Genomic DNA, 21773 nt, shown 5'->3' on the forward strand with positions numbered 1-21773 from the left:
CTAACTTGGCACAGTGAGGTTTAAGAGATGAGGTATATCTTCTTTTTTTTTTTTTAATCCTTTGTGCTAGCAGATTTAGCCGATTAAGCTAATAGCTAAATTAACAAGTAATAAACCAAAACCAACAGCCGCACTATATTCACCTGTTAGAAAAACGGCTCCTTAACATTGTGTGTCTCTGTGTTTGACTTGCTACATTAGCTTAGCACAATAAACTAATCTGTAACTTAACCTCCCTCCACAGCAGCTGTAAGTGAGCGTTTTGTCGTTCGTGTGCTCTTGTCACGTGACAATGATGATATCATTAAAAACACAACTCGTAAAAAAAGACCACAAGGCACTTTTTATGTTTTGTTTGGAGATAAAATCTCTAAGAGGATATACTTTTTTTCATCTACTTACAGCCAAGAATTGTTACTCAGAAATGACACACTGCCAAGCTCTCGCTTCTCTGAAGGTCAGAACATCAACGAAAACCTGATTTCTATTAGGAAAATGATTAGAAATGTACCCTAACCCGTTACCATAGCTACCAACTACTAAATTGTGCAAATTAAACACAAACTATGAATGTTAAGTTTATGTTCAAATTGATTTAGAATCAGTATACATTATTGTTGTCTGAACATTTTGCACAATAATTATTTTTGAATAAATGAAACCTATAAATAAACGTTTGTTGGGTTTATTACTTTAAAATCGCTTAAAATCGTATTTGTACTGAATGACTGAAGAAAGAAAAAACAAAACAAAACTCAAAATTTAATTTTCGGCCATATCGCCCAGCACTAGTTCAGTAATTACATTGCCACACAACACAATATTCTGTGGGACTTGAAAGATGATTGAAAATGCTCAGCTCCATTCCGATACCGATTCGGGCCAAGTCGCTCCGGCTTGTAAATCTGGCGGCTCTCCCGCACGACTTCATTTCCCCGCAAAGCTGGAAGTCTGGCCAAGAGTTCACAATATATCCATCAGCAAAGAGCCGTGCCGTGGCAGAGAGGTGCTCCGCAGTGAGAGTTATGGGATGGCGGATTGCGTTACCCGGAGAGTAAAGGCTTCGTTATGTAAGGTGGCCAGCGGGCAGATGGAAACGCTTGCACAGATGCGGCACGCGGTCCAACGAGAAGCCAAATTGCCGTGTTGAAAGCCGATGAAACGATGCAAGTGGACTGTGATGGACAAAAGTGATTATTTCTGGAGCTTTGCCTTTAAAATACACAGAAATGAAATGGAAAAAAAAAATGCAAACATTTATTTTTTACTAAATTGTATTTCGTTCCAAACAATTTTGACTAGTTGAAATATATTTGTGTCTATTTTTAAATATTTTATTTTTACAAGAAATTACAAAAAAATTAGACGAAAAATTTAAAATTGTTGAAAAAATGTCAAACAAGATGAAAAATACGCTATTAGCTAAAAAATACAACAATAGTACACACCAGTACTACACAAAAATGAAAAAAAAAAAAAAAAAAAAAAAGAAAATAGAACATTGAAAAAATGGTTGAAGGTAATACAAAAATATTAGTCCATAATTATTTTTAAAAATATAGGACTAAACTTACAAAAATGTTAGCTAAAAAAGCTAAAAAAAAAGTTAACTAATACCGAGGAGGACTTATTTGATGTCCGATATTTTTCCCCTTAAGTATCTGCGGATGGTATCGACAGCCTCCAGCAGTACCAATACCTGGTATTGGTACCCAGTCAGCCCTAGTTATAATTGCAAAAGTATTTTAAAATATATAGAAATATTTAATTATTTTAATAATAATGATAAAACTTTAAAAAGGCCAAAAAAATATACAATATTAAGAATAATTGTTAAGAAAAATATTTGTAAAATATTAGAAAATAAAATACACAAATATTAGGAAGAAAATACAAAGTATTTGGGGGGGAAAACAGCTGCATCACATTACTCTCGAGAGAAGACTTGTTACAGAAGGCATCCAGAGGATAAGATGGCAAACCTGTGCACAGATGCTGGCAAAGCGTTTGAGCGGGAGGCCGAAATCTCCACGTTGTAAGGACGGCCAGGCGGTAGGAAGACATTTCGAATTCATTAACTCCTCCCGAGGCATTTCTTTTAGCATCTGAATATGCACACTTTGCAGGAAAACAACTTTTTTTTTTTTTTCCTGGACAGTGGTAAACATGGTGTGCTTGGTGACGACGTGCAACAATGCATGCGGTGTTCTGCGGAAGCAAATGCATACGGAGCCGCATTGTGTTTTAGATCCTGGCTTTGTGCGCTTATTGGTTCTCGACCTTCAATGTTTTGATTATAAAGGACTTTTTATGTCATTCCCTGCATTTAATAAGTTAACTCATTGCAACAACTTATTGCAACAGTTGGTTTGAATTACAAGCATGGTTAAATCAAACTCGTAAGTCAAGGCCCTTCCCATGTCAGCGGTAAACTGTCAAGCGCTTGGAGCCGTTGGCGTCCAGAGACAAAGACGTATTGTGATTATGTCGAGGCGTGATGAAGAAGCTCCATAATAAGGTCGAGGTGACGGCAGACGGACTGCGCGCAGCACAGATCCTCTCATTCAAGCAGCAAAAAAAAAAAAAAAAAGCTTCTCTTTGTACAGCCAAGGTCACGACGCGCGCATTCCTCAAAGCCACTGAGTGCGGTTTGGGTCCGGGCCCCGGCTGACATCATTATTCCCAGCCTTTTATTAATGGCCACTGGGAGCGTACTGTACTGCGCTGGACATGCCTCGCATTCATCTTTGTCCAGCGGGCGAGCGTCTTTGTCTTATCGGGAGGTCGTAAGTCACAGGGTGGCACGCCGGATCCCGCTGACTGTGTTCCTCAAGCTCGCCGTGTCAGCAATTTCTTCCTTGTAAATCCCCTTTTTACTCAACTGACAAATACACTATGTGCAAAGGCGTGCCGGGAGAAAGTGTGGGAAATCCCAGAGATTGATGTAATCATTCCAAAAGGTCACACAAGGGCATGATATGTTGCGCTTTGTTTTTGCTTTTCACTCTCTCTCTCTCTTGCACACATACAAACCAACAACGATACATTTTAATCGTCCCATTTTCAAACAATTTGTAAAATAAAAGCCTTCATATTTCTGCAGTTTCCATCCAAACATTACAACATTTAATAGACAAATAGCAGGGAGGTAACTGCTTAGCTGAGTCGTCATTGGTGGTGGTGGTTATTAACAATTTGGACAAACTCAAAAATCTATTTGCAACAAGCCACATCAAGTAATACGTCAAATTAAAGGTCTTTGTGAGGGCTTTCCAGATTTTTACCAGTGGTGTTAATATTCCATTCCTATGATAAGGAAATAACCCCCCCAAAAAAAGGCTTTTCTACCCCGGAAAATAACCAATCTCCATTACTTAGTAAGCTCGCAAATCGCCACCAAACCACATTCAGTCATACCACAATTTAACAGTTTTCCTCATGTGTCATTACTTACTTTTGTCAGTATGTTGTTTCAGAACGGTATAATGGCCAAAAAATAAACTTTTCATGCTCAGAAATGTGCACTGCTTACTCCAACTCACAAATCAGCACCAAGACAACAACTGACATTGAGTCATACCTGAAATTAAAGGCCTACAGTAGATCAAACTTTTCCTTTTGTAATTTTATGCCAACATGTTCTTGTATAATATCTTCATGATCAATGATAGAGTGTTTTCATTGCTTAATATTTATAATATTTATTTCTTAGTATGGTGTCAATATATGCCCTCATTAAAAAACAAAACAAAAAAAAACAACTGCCACTATCTCCTTCAAATCAGCACAAAGTCAAACTCAATTTGCAGCAAACCACATTGTGTCATACCTCAAATTTAAAACCTTGATGAGCGCTTGCCTTGTGTATATCTACTTTGTCAGTCTGTTCTACTACGAAGGCATCATGACCCAAAAACCTTAAAAAAGCGACACCAATTAACACATAATTACTTGACATTGACGTACCCGCAGATGCCGAGCTGCACGCCGCAAGAAGCAACAAGGTGAGGGCGCATCTCCTGGCCATTGTTCCGAGCTGGCAGCCTCCGATATTTGGACAATATTTGGAAGTGGACGGAAAAGCCTCTTTTTCCGTCTTTCCCCTTTACAGGAAGTCAGCGCTGCAAACAAAAGAAGAGAAAGTCAAGCAGTGATAAGAGGGAAGGAGGGAGGGGGGTGTTGGGTTTAACGCGGCCCCCCCGCAGGAGACCATGGAAGCGCTAGATTGGCGAGCCGGGGATTAATGCGGGGAGGTTAATTGGGAGTCGCGCACACTTCAAAAGCAAGACGGGGAACATGCCACGAGGTATTAACACACTTTCGCTGAGGAGAGGCTTCAAACGCTCACCTCCGTGACAAGTTTAACACCACTCTGGTGCGCCATACAACGCTTCATGTTGTTGGAAAATAACATTTGCAAATGGAAATCTACGGGAAGACTGAGATGAGATTCGTACAATATGCTCATTAATCTCATTTACTGGATCAAAAATAAGCAGTAATCAGACACTTTATTAGCTACACACACATTAAGAAGAGAGGTTAGGTCAACAAAATCAAACTCCTTTTGATGCGCGCAACTTGGCCACCTGGGGGCAGCATAATACCGATTTTAGTCAGCCACAGTATACCTGCTCTTCGCAGAGGATAAATAAAGTGGATAATTAGCCGGCAACCCTCCTAGCGCAATTTTGCCATGAATCTTGCAAGAACTTCAAGTACAAATTCTGCACCAGGGAGTTTGTTACTTTTTTTTTTTTTTAGTACAATTTCTTGACAGCCTACATGTGCTTATCGTTATGGTTAGGCTGGTAATGCCAACAACAGACCATCTTTGGTGGCAAAACAAAATACAAACTTTGTGAAAATACACAAAAGGAGGTTGTTTGTTAGCATTAATAAGTTAAACAGACATTAATAAGAAAATGAAGCCTCATGAAGCACCTGCAATATTTTTTTTTACTCCTCTAGATGGTGCTCCTTGTTTCAAGATAAAGGTGAGTGCAATGGAAACCGATTACACTTCCACTGCATCTTTGCAACAAAAGCACCATCTAGAGGAGTAAAAAATATCAAAAGTGCTTCATGAAGCTTCATTTTCCTCATCACTAGCTTAGGCATACTTAAAAATAAATAAATAAGTCAGCCGAAATTGGCTCATAATCTTTAACGACTCTTAAATTGGGTCACTTGTATCTCAAGGCACAACTGTATTTTGGTTGAAATGTGTTCATTTTCATTGGTGGCGTGGGTGGACCCTACCATTGAATGTCACCCAAAAAAAATTCAGGCTCTGCATTGATCTTGATGGATAATCCACACACAAAAAAAGTCATTTTTCCTGGAAAGCTAATTAAGTGGACAGATGAGATCCTGGAAAATGTTTCGTTACCCAAAACATCAAAACACAAACAAAATCAAGGCTCTATCATTACAACTAAATAGCTAATAAATCGCTCTTTTACCTTCTGCTTGGCAGAGGTAATAAAGAAAACAGAAAACACTGGCGCCACGTTGTGTGGCAACAAACTCGGCGCGATCTGTCACGCGGTGAACCGCGTCAGGGAGCGTCAAAGCGCGCAGATGCGCCAAACTGCGGAGGTGCGTCAAAGTGTGGAGGCGCGCCGCGGCTGCAAAAACAGTCGCGGCACAAAAAAAAAAAAAAAGGCTTTCAGCGCGCGCCAGCTGCCAGGCCTGGGAAGTCGCTTTTGGAGGAGGATGACAAATATTACACGTTTGGAGCCCCTCGCCCGTGATTTATGTTGCCACTTGACCCTCCTCCTGTCCGGGACTGTGGAGCTGCTGAGGTTAAACTTTGAGAGGCAGAACCATAGCAAAAGGTCAAAGGGTAGCACCATCATTGCCAACATCAAATGACAGTTGTTGGGTGTTCATAAAAAAAATAAAAAAGGAAAGTTTTATAAAATTGGTTAAGGAGAAAAGTAGTCAGATTTTTTTTTTCAAATAATTTGTGCCCCCACTAGTCTAAACATAATATTCTGATTAATACTGCATTACATTTGTGGATTACGGATTAAGGGAAAAAAAAAATCCCCCTTTAAAAAAAAAAAAAAAAAGAATTCATTGGGCGGACATTTTGCATTGCACTGACAAATGCTGACTGAAAATGACATCACGGTGCCTCAGGGCTCAGCCTGAGAACGTCACATGACCAAACACACGAAGAAGGTGAGTCACGTCATGCTTTACATTTGCGGGAATTGCAAAAAAAAAAAAAAGATGAGATTTTTCCTGACAATCTCCTTGAATGGACAAATCTCCCAGCCATATTAAAATGATTAAAAAAAAAAAGTACTTTAGGTTTCCCAATCAGAACAAAACGTACCAACTGCTGAGCCCTATTGAAGTCTTTTGCTAACCAAAACAGCAGCACCTACCGAGGCACATAACCACTACTGCTGTGGTAATTATGACGCCTCACAAGCGGACGATTCGTTTCCCTTTCTCACTCAGATAGAAGCCATCGAAGACAGCCGTTGTGTGCAACCGCTGCGAGTTCGTACATTGAGATAATTACATGCGGCGACATCATCATGACGGCTCCAATTGCACAAAATTTTCTTCAAAACAGTCACGTATTTTCAAGCAGACACTGACTGACATGTTTTTGGATCCTCATTACTGTGTGTGTGTCTTCATCTTTATTGAGCTACACCAATTATTAATTAGTTGGCCAGTCTGCCTCGTCTCTTCTGCAGCATTCAACCGGTGAACATCTTGCTGTGAGGCGGCAGGATTAACCGCTCACCCACAGCGTCAGATTTCCAAAAACGTCTTCCAGCAGTTAAGCTGTGTTTTGGGTTCGGGAGCTGCGCAGGGCTCCCCGACACACCATGTGCTTTTGTTGGGGCAACACTCACATCGCATCATGTGACACCTCCTCACCTCCCACCACACATATATGACCCCCGCAAGCATTTTTTTTAAAAAATCAAATCATGTAAATGTACTTGACTTTTCTAAAATAATCATTAGGGCAGTCACACACAAATCTTTTTGAAATTGATTATTCCATTGATCACTCAGGGAAAATCATCCTACCATTTTTACCTAAACACACACACCTGACACCATTTAAAGATCTACACTTGTGCAACCACATTCTAACGTTATTTTTCATTCCCCTCAATTGACTTGGACAGGTCATCGGTCCAATTTAATAGTATATAAAGAATTTGAATGCTGATGTATTACATCAACTAAAAATATGAGCTTTCTAATTGCAATGCTGTTAATTTCGTTGGGTGCTGCTAACAACTGATGATGACGATGATGTGTATTTGACACACACCTGATCTAATGACAGCCAAGACAAGAGTTCTATCAAAACAAAACTCCCTTTGGTTGATTAGTATTATTTAAATTTCTGTTTATTATTATGAATGTATTTTTCAGACTTGGATGGACGTATATATCTTCTATTTAGCGTGTTAAATTTTGGTGAGAATTGTACACATTTATTCTCATTATGTTGGGTGAGTAGACCAAAACAAGTAGCCAGTAAGCTTTACAAATCATGTCAGGGTTCCCAGTTGCCAATAATACATATCATAATTACTCAACTAACAAGGATGCAGATGTTGTCAACAACACAGACAAGCTCCAAACGACACTCGTGGAACTCTATTAAAAAGACATACAGGCGTAAAATTAACTCTTTTTTTGACGTTCACTTGTTGACGTTGTTTTTGATGTCGGTGTTCACAACACAATAACAAGCTATACGGTAGCTATTTTGACAAAGTAACGGAGCGTATACCTCCAGTCGAAGAAAGCAACACGTCCGGGAAAAGTGCTCCGTAGGCGGCGAAAACAGCTTCTTCTTCCCCGGGGCACGGCGGTCCTAACTTGGCCGCGACCGGAGCGACTTGAGCGGGATTGTGGAAGAGAGTTCCACGAAAACGCGGTGTGGGCGTTGTGAAGCTAAAGAGTCCTCCTTCACTCCGGAGTTTTCCACACTTTTTTGCTGACTTTCCTACAAGCTCGGATGGGTTTATCTGAAGGGGGGCGCGGCTTGGGGGTTGGGGCGGTCGAGGAGTCCCCATCAGAAGGGGGCGGTCGCTGGTGACATCACACTGCAACTTTCGAGTCACTTGTTGAATCTACGAAAGTGAATTAACTTTTGTATTACTAGTGCTAATCGTAGGAAGACAAGAGTATTAAAATTAGAACAAATTAATAATTACAATTTTAGAAATATACCAGAAAAACATAAACTGTATTTTCTACAATCAAATCGTACCCCCCAAATAAATTAAATTTAAATATTTCACGAGAAAAAAAAAAAAACGTTTCTTTTTGGAGAATAACTTTTGCCAAGAAAAAGGGTGCATAAACTTATATTTTAGTGATTCAAATTGTACTTTTTTTGACAAAAAAAAAAAAAAAAAAAAAAAAAATATATATATATATATATATATATATATATATATATATATATATATATTATTTATTGAGATAAAAAGTTAGGGTTAATACTTTTTTTTTTTTTTTTAAGAGTAATCTTACAAGGAAAGCAGTCTATGTGGTATAAAATTAGAATTCTTCGTCATTTGTGAATACAACTGTTGCAAAGCCATTTTTCCGGCTTAAATAATTGTTTTAAAGATAGAATGAAGAATGAAGAACTAAAGAATGAAGACCTGTTTTTTTTTTTTTTTTTTACACTGTTTAATTTTTTTGGGGGGGAAAGAAAGTTGTAGCCAACTCATGCAAACAAAAGTGTATTATTCCAGAATAAACTGCCATCACTGTATTTTCAGGGTCCCTTCCCCCACTTGTCCTACGTCTTTCTCTGTACTGGACTGTTTTTGCTCTCTGCTGCAGAACCAATTGCCCCCCAGAGACAAATGGAGAAATAAAGTTGAAAGTAGAAGACGGATGAGACTAAATGACAAAGATTTTGAGTTCTCGTCATTGTGTGAAGGTGGAGCGTGACAGCAAAGTTCAACAACTTGAATTAAAGCGGCCATTTTAGGATCATTTTCGACATTTCCAAACTTGTCTTAAGAGATTTTTTCTGATTGCTGCCAAGGCAGGTTTTACATTTGACCCCTGACGCTCACCATTCCAACCCTGTTATGTTAAAAAGCAATGGTCGCTATCAATGATGTGAACAGATTGCTGTGCCTTGATGATTTCCATCATTGCGATGTGATATTTGTGATATTAAAAGGTTGATTAAGTCAGGTAAGCAGCCAGACATCAAATACATGGCCCGTCACTGCTTTTTTTTTTTTTTTTTTTTTTTTTAATGCCTAAAATGCAAAAGGATGTCATCAAAATGTCATGTTTGTCGGAAACTCGGCTTTTTAACAAAGACGCAAACATCCTTTGGTTTTCGACAGCGTTTGCTGATCTCCATGATTTTCGGTTGCAAAGGACCAAGCAGACGAAGAAGCTTTGAGATGACATCAGACAAACAAACGCCGTCGCTCGCCTTTGGTCATTTCCATACGTACGTTTCAGGCTGTGATGCGAAATCGGCGCCGACGTGACGCTTTCATTCCTCCGCCGAATCACAAGAGCCAAAACTATGCTCCGAGTGATCCCTTCGTGTGAAACGGCAGATTCGCGCTGAAAGGGAACACGGTAAATGTCACGGAAGATGTGATGTGGCACTAACGAGACAAGAGGGAAGGAAACTTTTGTTGTGGAAAACACACAAACACATTAACAAAAAGAAAGAAAAAAAAGACGACGACGACGAAGAAGAAGAAATGCTGACGCTTGACAAGGACGCGCTCAAAGGGATCAAATTATCTTCCATCTCATCCATATGCATGTCGGACTTAAAGTGTGTTTATTTACACCGTGTCAGGGCGCGAGATGAAAGCGCGTCAGTGCCGCTTCACGTTTCATTAAGCGAGGCTTTTGAGTTTTAGATTCCATCCAGTGGATGGCGCCGCCTGTCAAAGCCAACGCTGCTCTGTCACAAGTTACTGCAGCTCATGATCGCAGATTATTACTTATCAGGGCCAGTCATTATTATTTTTAGGCCAAATATGGCACCTTTTGGAGGACACTCAAAAGCAAAACATTTTTTCTCATGGTGAAAATTTACAATAGTTTGTAATTGGCAACTACCCGCAATTCCTTTTTTTTTTTTTGTGAAAATTCAGTCTCCAAAGCCACTTTCATTTGGTAACATGAAATTTACCAAATTCACGAAGAGCCACAAAATGTCTGAAAAAACACAGGAAGTCTGCCATTTTGTCCATTTCTGTAACTTTGCTCTCGCAAGATGAATTCTCGCGGTATTTGTGAGTTCGCAAACCCCGGAGAATACCATCTTGTACCTTTCCTGCTGATAACCGCCGTTCCGAACCACCAATCATAGAGCAACATTGTGTTTGGGGGCGGGATATGCAACTGTGTCGAAACCAGGAAGCCGACACCGGAGCTAAGAAAGAAACCTAACATGGACGAATGGACGCTGCAATTAATTCTGTTCTCGCAGAATTACTCGCCGTTTCCTTGTTGAATGTTGAACAGCGAGAGGCGCTTCGTGCATTTCTAGCTGGTAAGATGTTCGTGCTTTTCCCCCCTTCGGCAGGAATGAACAGGAAATTTTCATCCGTGGCCGCGATTGGCTAAAATAAACATGTACAATGCCGCATCGCCCAATCAGCTTGAATTATTGTCCATAATGTCCCGCCTTTTCCCGACCAAATTGCTCTGGAGAGATACCAGATGGATATTGTGGAGAACTCACTTTGAGTGAAGCGCATATCCATCTGGCTATGGCCAGGTTAATATCTCTCATGAGTACACAAAAAAAAAAAAAAAAAAAAACTGTGTCAAGAAATCATGGCCAAAAACACACAGGAAATAAGTCACTGTGGTTTGAAGCAGCCATTTTATGCTCCTGTAGGCCATTTCAAAAACAAAGTCCTCCTACACATTTTGTCCAATTGCTACATTTTATCTTTGTGTCCTAGACAGATAGATGACGCTAAATCATTAAGAATTTGAGTTTTTGTCATTGTTTGCAGATAAAGGTGTCATAACTTGCAAATAAATAAATAAAAATCAGGAAACTAATAACTTCACTGCTTTGAAAATTCAGCCCCCAAAGCCAGTTTCTATGTCTAAAAAGACAAAGTTTTCCATTTTGGTTTGAAGGGCAATTTAGGGCCATTTTTTCGACCATTTTCACGAGTCCCTCAAAGATGATCTCATTCACTAGATTGTGTTCGATTGCTCCCAAATTGGAACCACACATCAGACAGACAGACGGCACTGAATTCCCAATAATGCCAGTTTTAGGAATGCAATGCGGCAAAGTTGGACGACTGGCCATAAAAGCCAAAACTCGAATAAGTCACCTCCACAAGGTCGGCGCTCATCATCAGCGGGCCTCAGTCGTGGCCCCGCCAGCTTTTACAGCGACGCAGACAGCGCGTCTCCCCTTAAAAGTTGCTGTCAGTAGCGGGAAAGATGAGCCGACTTTCATTGTTGTAAAAGTCCCCCCGTAGGCGTTTCCTGCCTTAAATCAAAAGCGGCGTCATATTCAAAGTCGGACTTCCTTTTTCAAAGTGTTTAAAAACCAAAACGCGCATGCCGGCGGAATACCTCAGTTTTGTAAGGCTCCTTCTGCTTCTTTTTTTTTTTTCTTCCTAACCGCAGATCAGGCCCATAAACATGCTCGAGTCAAAGTCATCCAGCCTGTTAATAAATCTGCACCAAAGTCTTACTAACACATTTCTTGCTTGAATTCATTATTTCTAGCGCTGCTCTTTCTGTTGTGTGAGCAATTGCCACCAGGAGGCAGTACACTGTAAGAAAAAAAAAATCATTAACAGAAAGAGTCTTTTGTTGAAAATTGAACATGTGCTAAGTTCATTGTATACACCAACGTATGTTTCACCAAATGAAGCAACAAAGTTATAAATTGTCCATAGCTGTTCCAACCTAACAGTACGAGTTCTGGCCGCGCAGGTGCCTGTTCCACCGGCGATTAGCGGCAGATAGCAGACGGATCTGGTGTGTTCTTCCGCCAAGTCACCATGCACTTTTGTTCACATTAAGGTTCCTTAATAGCCTTTTTTTTTTTTTTTTTTTTTAACTTGTAGGACGATAGAGTGTTTGTAGAAGCATTTATTTACTCCACTAAATGCCATATAATATTATATATACAACACATTTTCAGGAACTATATGTGTGGCACATTAATATGGCTTTGTGGCTACTTTTAAAGACATCAAGTTCACATATTCTAATTTTGCCTTTTTGTTTGAACAACTCACCACAAAGATTTTTTTTTTTTTTTTATATTTAATGTAATCAGTAATCATCATCATCTGTAATCAGGGAGAATGAGATAAACAAGTGTGGTTTAACGTTGACTCACAAGCCAGTTCTTTAGGGGCAGCGGAAGGTCTATATGGTGAAGAATTTGCTTAACTATAGCACCCTCAAGTGGCCACAATGTGGTATTACTTAGAGGACAACACGATAGAACATTTAACAGGTTTGTGGCCCTCATTCAAGTCTGACTGACTTGAAATTTCACACCAAAGTTCACTTCAATCATCTCATCTACAAAAGGAAACAAAAAACAAAACATCATTTAGGCAATTTTGCGCTGTATCAAGTTCCAAAATGACAACATTTAACAGGCTGAGTGTGTTTGAGCATGGTCAGTTTTAGAGGTTCCCCTCCTCCAACACACCTGATTCAAAGTATCAGCTCACCAGGAAGCTCTGCAGGGAACCTGATAACGATCCCAATCATTTGATTTATGTCTGCTCTCAAATTACAACATTTCTCACGTCAGGCCTAATCTACTCAACACATCCACTTGAATGGAATCCTATAAAACACGAACCATACTTGGAAACTGAATTTGGAAACTGTACATGGAAAACCAAACCCTCCTTTGAACCCTGAATTTAACCCTTCTTTGAAACCCTGATTACAGTCCCGTACTTTAAAACCTGAGGTCATACATTTTGACAGTTGGATTTTTTAAACTCAATTTTAACATTCTTCATTCAAGTCTGATTGACTACAACTTGCCTCTGAAGTCACCCTAAAAATGTTTTTTTTGTTTGTTTTTTAAATACCACTTTTACAATCTACACTTCTTTTTGAAACGCTGACTTAAAAGTTGAGCGAAGATGGTTCGGAAAGCGGCCGCCATTGACCCAAAAGTCCCGATGGGCGGGCTTAGCAGCTTAATTGCCTCATCTCATTGATGATGTGGTCGCTCGCTAATTGCTACATGCTAACGTATCATAAGGATTGAATGAGCCCATAGATGAGTTGAGATTGACTGGAGGCTTGAGTGGATGAAGTCGTCTTATTTTCTGGATGAGACGGGCGGCTTTTGGGGCATCAGGCAGGGGGCTCATTAATGGCGTCCCATCGCCGGCCCCAGCCCCTCCCCATCCTCCCCGTGTACCCGCCGGCCTTCACTTTCCTCAACTCCGGCAAATAAAGTGTGGCAGCTTGAAAGCTGAAGGACTGTCAATCAATTAAGTCGTTAGCCGGCGCCTTGTTTACTGAGTGTAACGTAAATAATAAGGCGCGCAGGGATGCGAGTAGGGGGGGGGGGGGGGGGACTCTTGGGGGGGCGGGGATCTCCCCCACCGTTATGCGTTTTCATCGGCTATTCTCTTTTGATGAATCAAACACTGCAGAAACTTCTCTGAGCTTTGAAGAGAACAAATTCATCTTTATTTGTCTTCCTCGCAAACTAGCGTAACTAACCCCCCCCCCCAAGTCTGGCCTTCCATTAGCACGCAAAAAGAAAAAAAAAAAAAAAAAAGTGCCTTGAAAGAGGTCTTTGCCTTGTGTGTTTACAGAGCGCAACAATCCCCTGAAGTGTCATGGCCGACATCGTCAGAAATGAATCATTTAATAACGTTATGACTTGGAGCTATGCGGCTAAAAACACAAACAAAGGCGACATAGCGAGTGACAACAAGGCCGATACGATTGATTTATAGTCCTAATATACACATTGTATACATCAAATATAGGCGACAGTACTACTGCAAAACTATATCATATTGGACGCATAGCATCGATGCATCATGGCGATGCATCACGTCGTGATAAGACGGCGGGCACGCTGTCCTCGGCCCGTAATTATCTCGAAACGAGCGAGCGTCGTCAGCAACTCATCAAAGAAACATGTCCCGCTGCTCTCCCAGCAGCAGATCTGCTTCGCTGATGAAAAATTACATCCACATCAAAGAAGTGCTCTTAAAAGAGCAACTTTAGGAGAATTAATATTTGATCACACGCACACACTCGCACACATACCCACACACTGCTAATCTCTTAAGAGTATTAGAAGACTTAATGTGCCATATTTACCCGTATTAAGGACTTTTTTAAATAGCATATCATATGCATTTAAAAAGCGTTTTGCATATCAAAATGCAATTTGTGAGCAGTGATTTCACGGCGGGTCATTAAAAGAGGCGAAGCACAGGCAGATTTACAATGCCCCCTAGTGGTAATATGCTCCCATTGCAGGCAATGGCACGTGACTTTTGACAGTGACCAGATAAAACAGAATTAATTATCTGATATCATATTCAAATATGAATGAATGTACAGTAAAATATGTTTCACAGCAATACAGCATAATGATCGATGAACTTTTGGTGGTTTAGCGTCATCCTTAAGGCTGGAGTAGGAACATTTGAGATCCGAGATCTACTCAGGACCAAATTATGTATCCGGTGATACACTCACAAGAAAATTAGGAACACACTTATGTACCCTGTGGTACACCCAGACATGTAATAATGATGCAGCTCATTCAAGCCATCTTGACAAACTCTGACAAACGTTCACAATAATATTCCCATTAAGAAGATGGAAATTAGCATATTGCTAAATCTGGTGCAGCCATCTTTTTAATGTTACTGTACACTGTCCTTTTAATAAACCAAACTCAAACTCAAGAGGTACTTTACAGATTTCCTCGTTTTAAACAATTCAAACCATTCCATTTTCCAAATATTCATTTCCCTTAGGATACCATGTGAACTAAACAATTCCAAAACCAGAGGTGGCAAGGTGGCGAGGACCAGAAAGTAAAAACCCTGCCACAGTTTAGCTTTAGCCCCTGGTTCTAGCTAGCAAGCTTAGCTAGCTCAAGGGGAACCTGCTAGGGAGCTAGCTAGCTAGCACAAGGGGCAAAAAGCCAAACTGTGGCAGGGTTTTTACTTTCTAGGGGAGGGGGTGGGGTTGGACAGAGGGGGGAAATCCAAGTCCATAAAGTCAAAACCCTGCCACAGTTGGCTTTAGCCCCAGGTTCTAGTTAGCAAGCTCCCTAGCTAGCTCAAGGGGAACCTGCTAAGGAGCTAGCTAGCACAATGAGCTAGAGCTAAACTGTGGCAGGGTTTTGACTCTCTAGACCTGGATTTACCCCCTCAGTCCAACCCCCCCTCCGCCCATTTTCAAAAATAAAAATGTATCAATCGATATGTTACATGTTTACCACTCCTTCCCACATTTCGTGACCAATTCCCACAATTCCAACTTGAAAATGTTTATCTATTAGCGAGTAATATTCACCAGAACCAAACAATGTGGCATCCAGCAATGTAGGACCAAGTAATGCACCCAGAGGTACACCCAGTGATATATACCCACAGCCAAGTATCCGTGTGCAGTAGTGCACCCAAAAACACGCAAGTTGGTCGTAAGCTCACGCGAAAGAAAGAATGGCGCGCGTTGCCGAGTCAGCACACAAAGCAAAAACGGGATAAGAGTCGTCGGTGCGCCGGCGGATAAATATTTATGCACAAATATTTATGTCTTACAGTTTCTCAATATATCACTATTAATCATTAAGTATCCGCATTCCGCCCGCTTAATAATTCAACGCGTATAAATAAGTCATATTTGCCCAGTCAGTGCATGAATATTCAGAGCGTTTGGAGAAGATTTGGCTTCACTTCTGGCTGATAATTGAAGTAGTGTACAGTCAAAGACGTGTTAGCGCTTTGCTTAGCGACATCAATATTTCATTCCTTTATGAATATGCCAATTAGCAGCCAATTAACTGACACACTAACATGCACACGTGTCATTTTTTTTTCCTTTCTGACTGCTCACGCTATGCTCAGGTAGTTATCTGATGAATTGCTAATTAGCAGGTAAAGTAAGCAAAACGCGATTCCATGCTAACATGCTGTTCTGCGAAGGAAAACACAAAACAAACCCGAAAAAAAAAAAAAAGATGTCTGCCATGAATAATGCATTGTGCGTTGTACAATTTAAATGAGGGTCAAAGCCGGTTGCTTTAGCAGCACAGCAGCGACTCGCCGCATTAAAAATAGACGAGCGGCACATTTTCAACACTTTCATTAAAACCAATTTCACATTCACGCAGCACGATGGACACGCTTAACCCTTTCCCTGCTGCTAAGACATGCACACAAAACACACACACGCGCACAGTGCACCCGGGTACAACAGCATGCTATGAAGTTATTACTTCCAAATACACTGAACGTGTGATTGTATTGTATATGAGTCAACATCAAACAATGAGACAGAGTAAACATTGTACACGTACTTCATGGCTGCATAGCCCACATTCTGGCAACGTGTAAAAACAATACACATTTGGCATTGCCACATAGCTCAATATAACCACATAGCCACATGCACATTGAGTCCACATAAGCCACATCTAATATATAGCGCTTCTAGTAGTCACAATACATATTTAGCATGGCCGCATAGCCATCATGCAAAGATCATGCCCACATAGCACCCAATGTGTAATACTTCTTGGCCACATAGCTCACATCACAGACAAATCAAAGCCACATAGTGCACCTAATGGACATATATCATGACCACATAGCTGACCTAATGGACACACACCACCCAACCTTGGTAACATCATGACCACATAGCTAATCATGGCCACATAGCTAACATCCTTGAACACATCCTGGCCACATAGCCTCTAAATGGACACATAGCACCCAATGTTGACTACTTCTTGGCCACATAGCCAACATCATGGACAATACAAAGCCACAGAGCTCACATAATGGTCATATCATGGCTACAAAATTCCGACTTTTACCACATCATGGCCACATAGCCAACCTAATGGACACACGCCACCCAACCTTGGACACATCAGACCCACATAGTTAATCATGGCCACATAGCTCCCACCCTTGAACACATCCTGGTCACATAGCCTCTTAATTGACATATCATGGTCACATAGCACATAGCTCACATAATGGTCACATCATGGCTACAAAGCTCCGACCTTTGACATGTCATAGCCACATAGCCAACATAATGGACACATACCACCCAATCTTGGACACGTCCTAGTCACATAGCACCCAATGTTGAACACTTCTTGGCCACATAGCATCATGAGAAAAAAATCAGAGCCACATAGCTCACAAAATGGACACACCACTGTAGTCACGTAGTCGATCCCTGGGAGGGCCGCATAGCTTGGCCTTCATCATCATCAGCAGATGTTCAGTCAGTGGTGGCTTATTGGCTTTGAGAGTCAAGCGCTCCTCTAAATAAGGCGGACAGCCGAGCCTCGTCGTCCACACATCGATTTTATGTCAGCGACAAGGTCAGATATGTAGAGCGGCCGCTGCATAGCAACGAGCGAGGCCATGCGGGACTGATTCGTATTTACTTGTGTTCAGAAGTCATCACTAATTGCGTGAATGGCGAAGAGCCGTAGCAGCCTACAGAATTGTTTCCGCCACTTCCCCCCCCAGTGCATCAGACACTTTTGACAGACCTTTGACAAACCTGCCATGTGCAATTTTATAAATATCAAAGAACATTGACCATTTTAATTGATAAGAATGTAATTTATGTCAGCATAAACAACAACAGATATTTAAAAATCGGTTTAATGATGATTTACATTAAAAAAAACAAAAAAAAACAGCTACTCTTTACAGTCTCTTTGAAATTTGTAAATCAACAATTCTTCTTCTTCCATATTTGAAAAAAGCTTGAATGAACTTATAAAAATAAATGATTAGTAAGAAAATTAAGACATTCAAGGTCCAATTACAATAAAACATGCAAACCAAATGAATTCATGTAAAGTGTCCGGCATGGCGGTGATGTGCGTTTCCTCCACTAAGGGGCACAATGCGACCACTGATGCTAACGTGGCTAAGCGCTACTGATGCTTGGGATGGACCAAACATCACCTGAATAATTGATGGACACACACACACAAACACACCCCAACTCACTTACACACAAACACTGCCTCATTAATCATGGTTGTCATGGCAGCCATCCTGCAGGCGCATCATCATCATCATCATCAAAATGTATCGCAAACATATTGACGCCTGCTATTAATATTCACACGCATCTTTAAAGTGTGATGAATTTCTCCTTTCCACACCTCGCCTTCATTTATTCATAACCGTGGCTACATCTATTGTGTCTATTTCTGTGGCAGACATTCTGTCAGGCGGCAGAAGTCTTGAAGCGCAACACTCGCTGGACGCTTCATTAGGTACACCTGCTGTCTATAACAACAGAGAAATTATTCATTTGGAATGAAATTGTATGACTAGAATTACAGACCTCAAAGAGATCATTTTCTCAAGGGCTTTTTCCTATTACAAATGTTCAACATATTGTGATGAATATAGACATATATATTACAAATGTCAATTAATCTGTAGTATATACATTTAAAATATTTTACTGTTAGGTTTTGCTTATATGTGGATACAGTTGTAATAAAATATATTGTGTAACAAAGTTGTGTTTGCCCACGTACACACGTGTCAAGCAGGCTAACGAGCCCGTTAGCCGCGTGTCAAAACACTAACTATGCTAATGGCGCTAATGGATAAAAATGCTAATGCCGAAATGTTAATTGCGATGAAAAGCATTCTCCTTCACAGTTATTGTTTCTTAAAACAATAATTTTTCATGCGACTCGAATGTATCCGGGTTGCCTTTTCGCTCCAGGGGCACCCCCCCCCCCCCCCCCGCCTCACCCCAACACCCCCTCCTCTCCTTTCCTCTCCGCCCCTGAAGCAGCCCCTTTGATTGGGCTGTGATTTGTTTTGATGTGTCAAGTGAGCGCTTTTTAAAACCTCCTTAACTCCGCAGGCCCGTCTCGCCTCGGCCCGGCCGCCCTCCCTCGAGGCCAATGAACGCCGCCCGGCCCCCCTTTGCTGAATAATACCAAGCCGCGCCCCTTATTCCAGTAGCCCCTCCATTGATAAGCTGCTATTAATTGGCGTGAATAGCCAGGCTGCGTGCCCTTCCCTTTGTATACATTTAGCATTACACTCATTAGCTTCCTGCCGCCTCCCGGCTACTTCCTGCTCCTCTGGTGCGCGCGTCTCCTCTGGGAGGCAATTTGCATCCCGCCCCGGCGTCTCTCCGGGCTTGTTGAGGAAATATTAGCTCCTTTTCTTCTGCGGCCGACCCTTTGATTTATTTGGGTCTGGCGCTTGATTGAGTGGCGCGATCTCTTCGCCCGCGTTAATGAGCGACTCTGATGCCCGGGCCCGGGCGCATTGATCCGGGGGGGGGGGGGGGTTGAAAGGGCGGCCGTTGACGAGCAGCGACGGGATAATCATGTCGCGGCGGAACCTCGGGAACGCCACCGGGGGAATCCCGCTGCCGTCATGGCTCGCAAGGGATGGCGTTAAATAAATAGAGCCTCGCATTTCCGTGTGACTTTTTGACAGCTCGCCGAGCTCCGACTGTTGTGGCAAAAAAAAAAAAAAAGTCTGTGCATTCCTTGCGATGAGGAGAAATTGTATAAAGCAGACAGCAAGCTCGGAAATGCAGTAGAGATCTTCTGACAAACGCGTCAGCCAGTCACTTATGCTAAACATGTCATTACAAACATACAATTGTTTACTAGGTACTGTCACATCCATGCTAAACGTCATTACAAACATACAATTGTTTACTAGCCACTGTCACATCCATGCTAAACATGTCACTACAAACATACAATTGTTTAGTAGCCATTGTCACATCCATGCTAAACATGTCACTACAAACATACAATTGTTTACTATCAGAAACACAGCAGAAAAACAGACGACACATTGAGATGTCTTGGGATTAAAAACATACAATTGTTCCAAGGTACCTGGAACACAGGATACAAAAACAAAAACAAAAACAAAAAACAGAAAAAAACAAGCACCCACCGTATGATCACAAACAGAGCGTACAAAAATAGCTTATTGATCTGCATAGCAATAAACATATAATTGTTTACAGGGCTGTGAGAATCATTGACCTTACATCACATGCCTTAATTTGTGCCCCTTCTTGACTGCAAACATGTTTATTTCGAATGTCCATCCATCCATTTTCTTGACCGCTTATTCCTCACAAGGGTCGTGGGGTATTTCGAATATATCAACATTATTTCGATATATGAATAAATGACAATAATCAAAGAAAGAAAATAAAAAATAAATAAAAACGGCAATCGTAAAGAAAATTATTCTTCGAAAAGGAGTGAGAAGAAGTAAAACATACTTATTAATTGTCTATAGATGCAACAACATCAACCAACATCTTTTTTGAAGCATGGAGCCACTTTGTGATCACAAACATACAATTGTTTACAGTCACAGCTTCTCAGAATACTGTATACTGAACACACAAACATATAATTGTTTACAGTTGGCGCGTTGCATGCACGAATAAGTGACACTTATGCTAACACATTGAGCTACCCCGCCATTACAAACATAAAATTGTTTACAACTGGAACAGAACATGTGACAATAACTTATGATTAACATTGAGTCACCAGATGATTACAAACATACAGTTGTTAAACTATAAGTACATTTATACCAAACCTTGAGCCATTTTTAATAATTACAAACATAAAATGGATTACAGTTGTAACTTACACTTTTACTTAACGTTGGGCCACCTCGTGACAAACACACAATTGTTACATTTAACAGACTGCTGTTACCAGAGAGATACTTTGGTTTAAACTTTCATTTTAACTTTAATTATTCATTGACATTAAAATGCCACTAGGTCATCTTCACATCGAGCAAGGAGAGTAAAAAGTGGTTTCGTCCAGCAAAAACTTTTTCAAAAAAAAGACAACAAAAGGTTAGGCGAGGAGGGTTGTGGGCTGGGGGGGGGGATTTGATGTCAAGGAGCGAAAAGGCTGTGAAGTGGTCTCGCTGATGAAAAAAGGTGAAGCGGGAACACGGGCGACGGGCGGGCGAGTGACAGTCGGGTTAAGACGCCAGGCATGTTCAATCGCAGGTGGAAACATCAAACAGCGCCTCAACCTGCGATTCTCAGATTAAATGTGCTGACACGGCCTCGTTTGCGGCGGCGCGGATTAGCGCACATCAGCGCTAAAGCTCCAAACAATACCTTTCCAAATTAAATGGATTAAGGCGGCCGCGTCTGACAGAGGAGGATTTCTCTTACTTTTAAATTCTTCTTTTTTTTTTTTTCTCCCTTTCAAATAAGAGAAGAAGAAGAAGAAATATTCTCGCCGGGGCATGTGAGCGCTTGGGCCATGCGGCTCTCACGGAGGGCGGGGCCCAGCAGATGGCGACCGGTCGGATACGGAAAACAAACACGGATGCTTCCAAATGGCACATTTCCATTCCCCATCGTGCGCATCACCTCTCGACTTTGATAAACATGCAGCCTCCCACGTGTTTATTATGATTAAATGTTATTATTAGCATAGCAACTCCAGGCAGAGACCAATAGCAGGATATGCGGCCGACTTTTTTGGG

At 41.1% G+C, this 21773-nt stretch overlaps 1 protein-coding gene across 5 annotated transcripts in view; it reads right to left on the reverse strand.

The window, feature by feature from the left end:
• Positions 1-21773, reverse strand: part of tgfbr3 (transforming growth factor, beta receptor III) — a 259659-nt gene that overhangs the window by 40954 nt on the left and 196932 nt on the right. For 3 of the 5 annotated variants that reach the window (XR_013285283.1, XM_077533668.1, XM_077533667.1), the window contains one exon: positions 3967-4121. Coding sequence is in view for 4 of the 5 variants with exons in the window: in XM_077533668.1 (XP_077389794.1) it covers positions 3967-4027 (61 nt within the window). In the remaining variant the exon portion in view is untranslated. Of the gene's footprint in view, positions 1-3966; positions 4122-7780; positions 7995-9482; positions 9579-21773 lie in introns of those variants that run through there. The other 2 variants (XM_077533670.1, XM_077533669.1) reach the window with 2 other exon arrangements.

This window comes from Festucalex cinctus, chromosome 10, assembly GCF_051991245.1.
Source record: "Festucalex cinctus isolate MCC-2025b chromosome 10, RoL_Fcin_1.0, whole genome shotgun sequence".
NCBI classification, from domain to species: domain Eukaryota; kingdom Metazoa; phylum Chordata; class Actinopteri; order Syngnathiformes; family Syngnathidae; genus Festucalex; species Festucalex cinctus.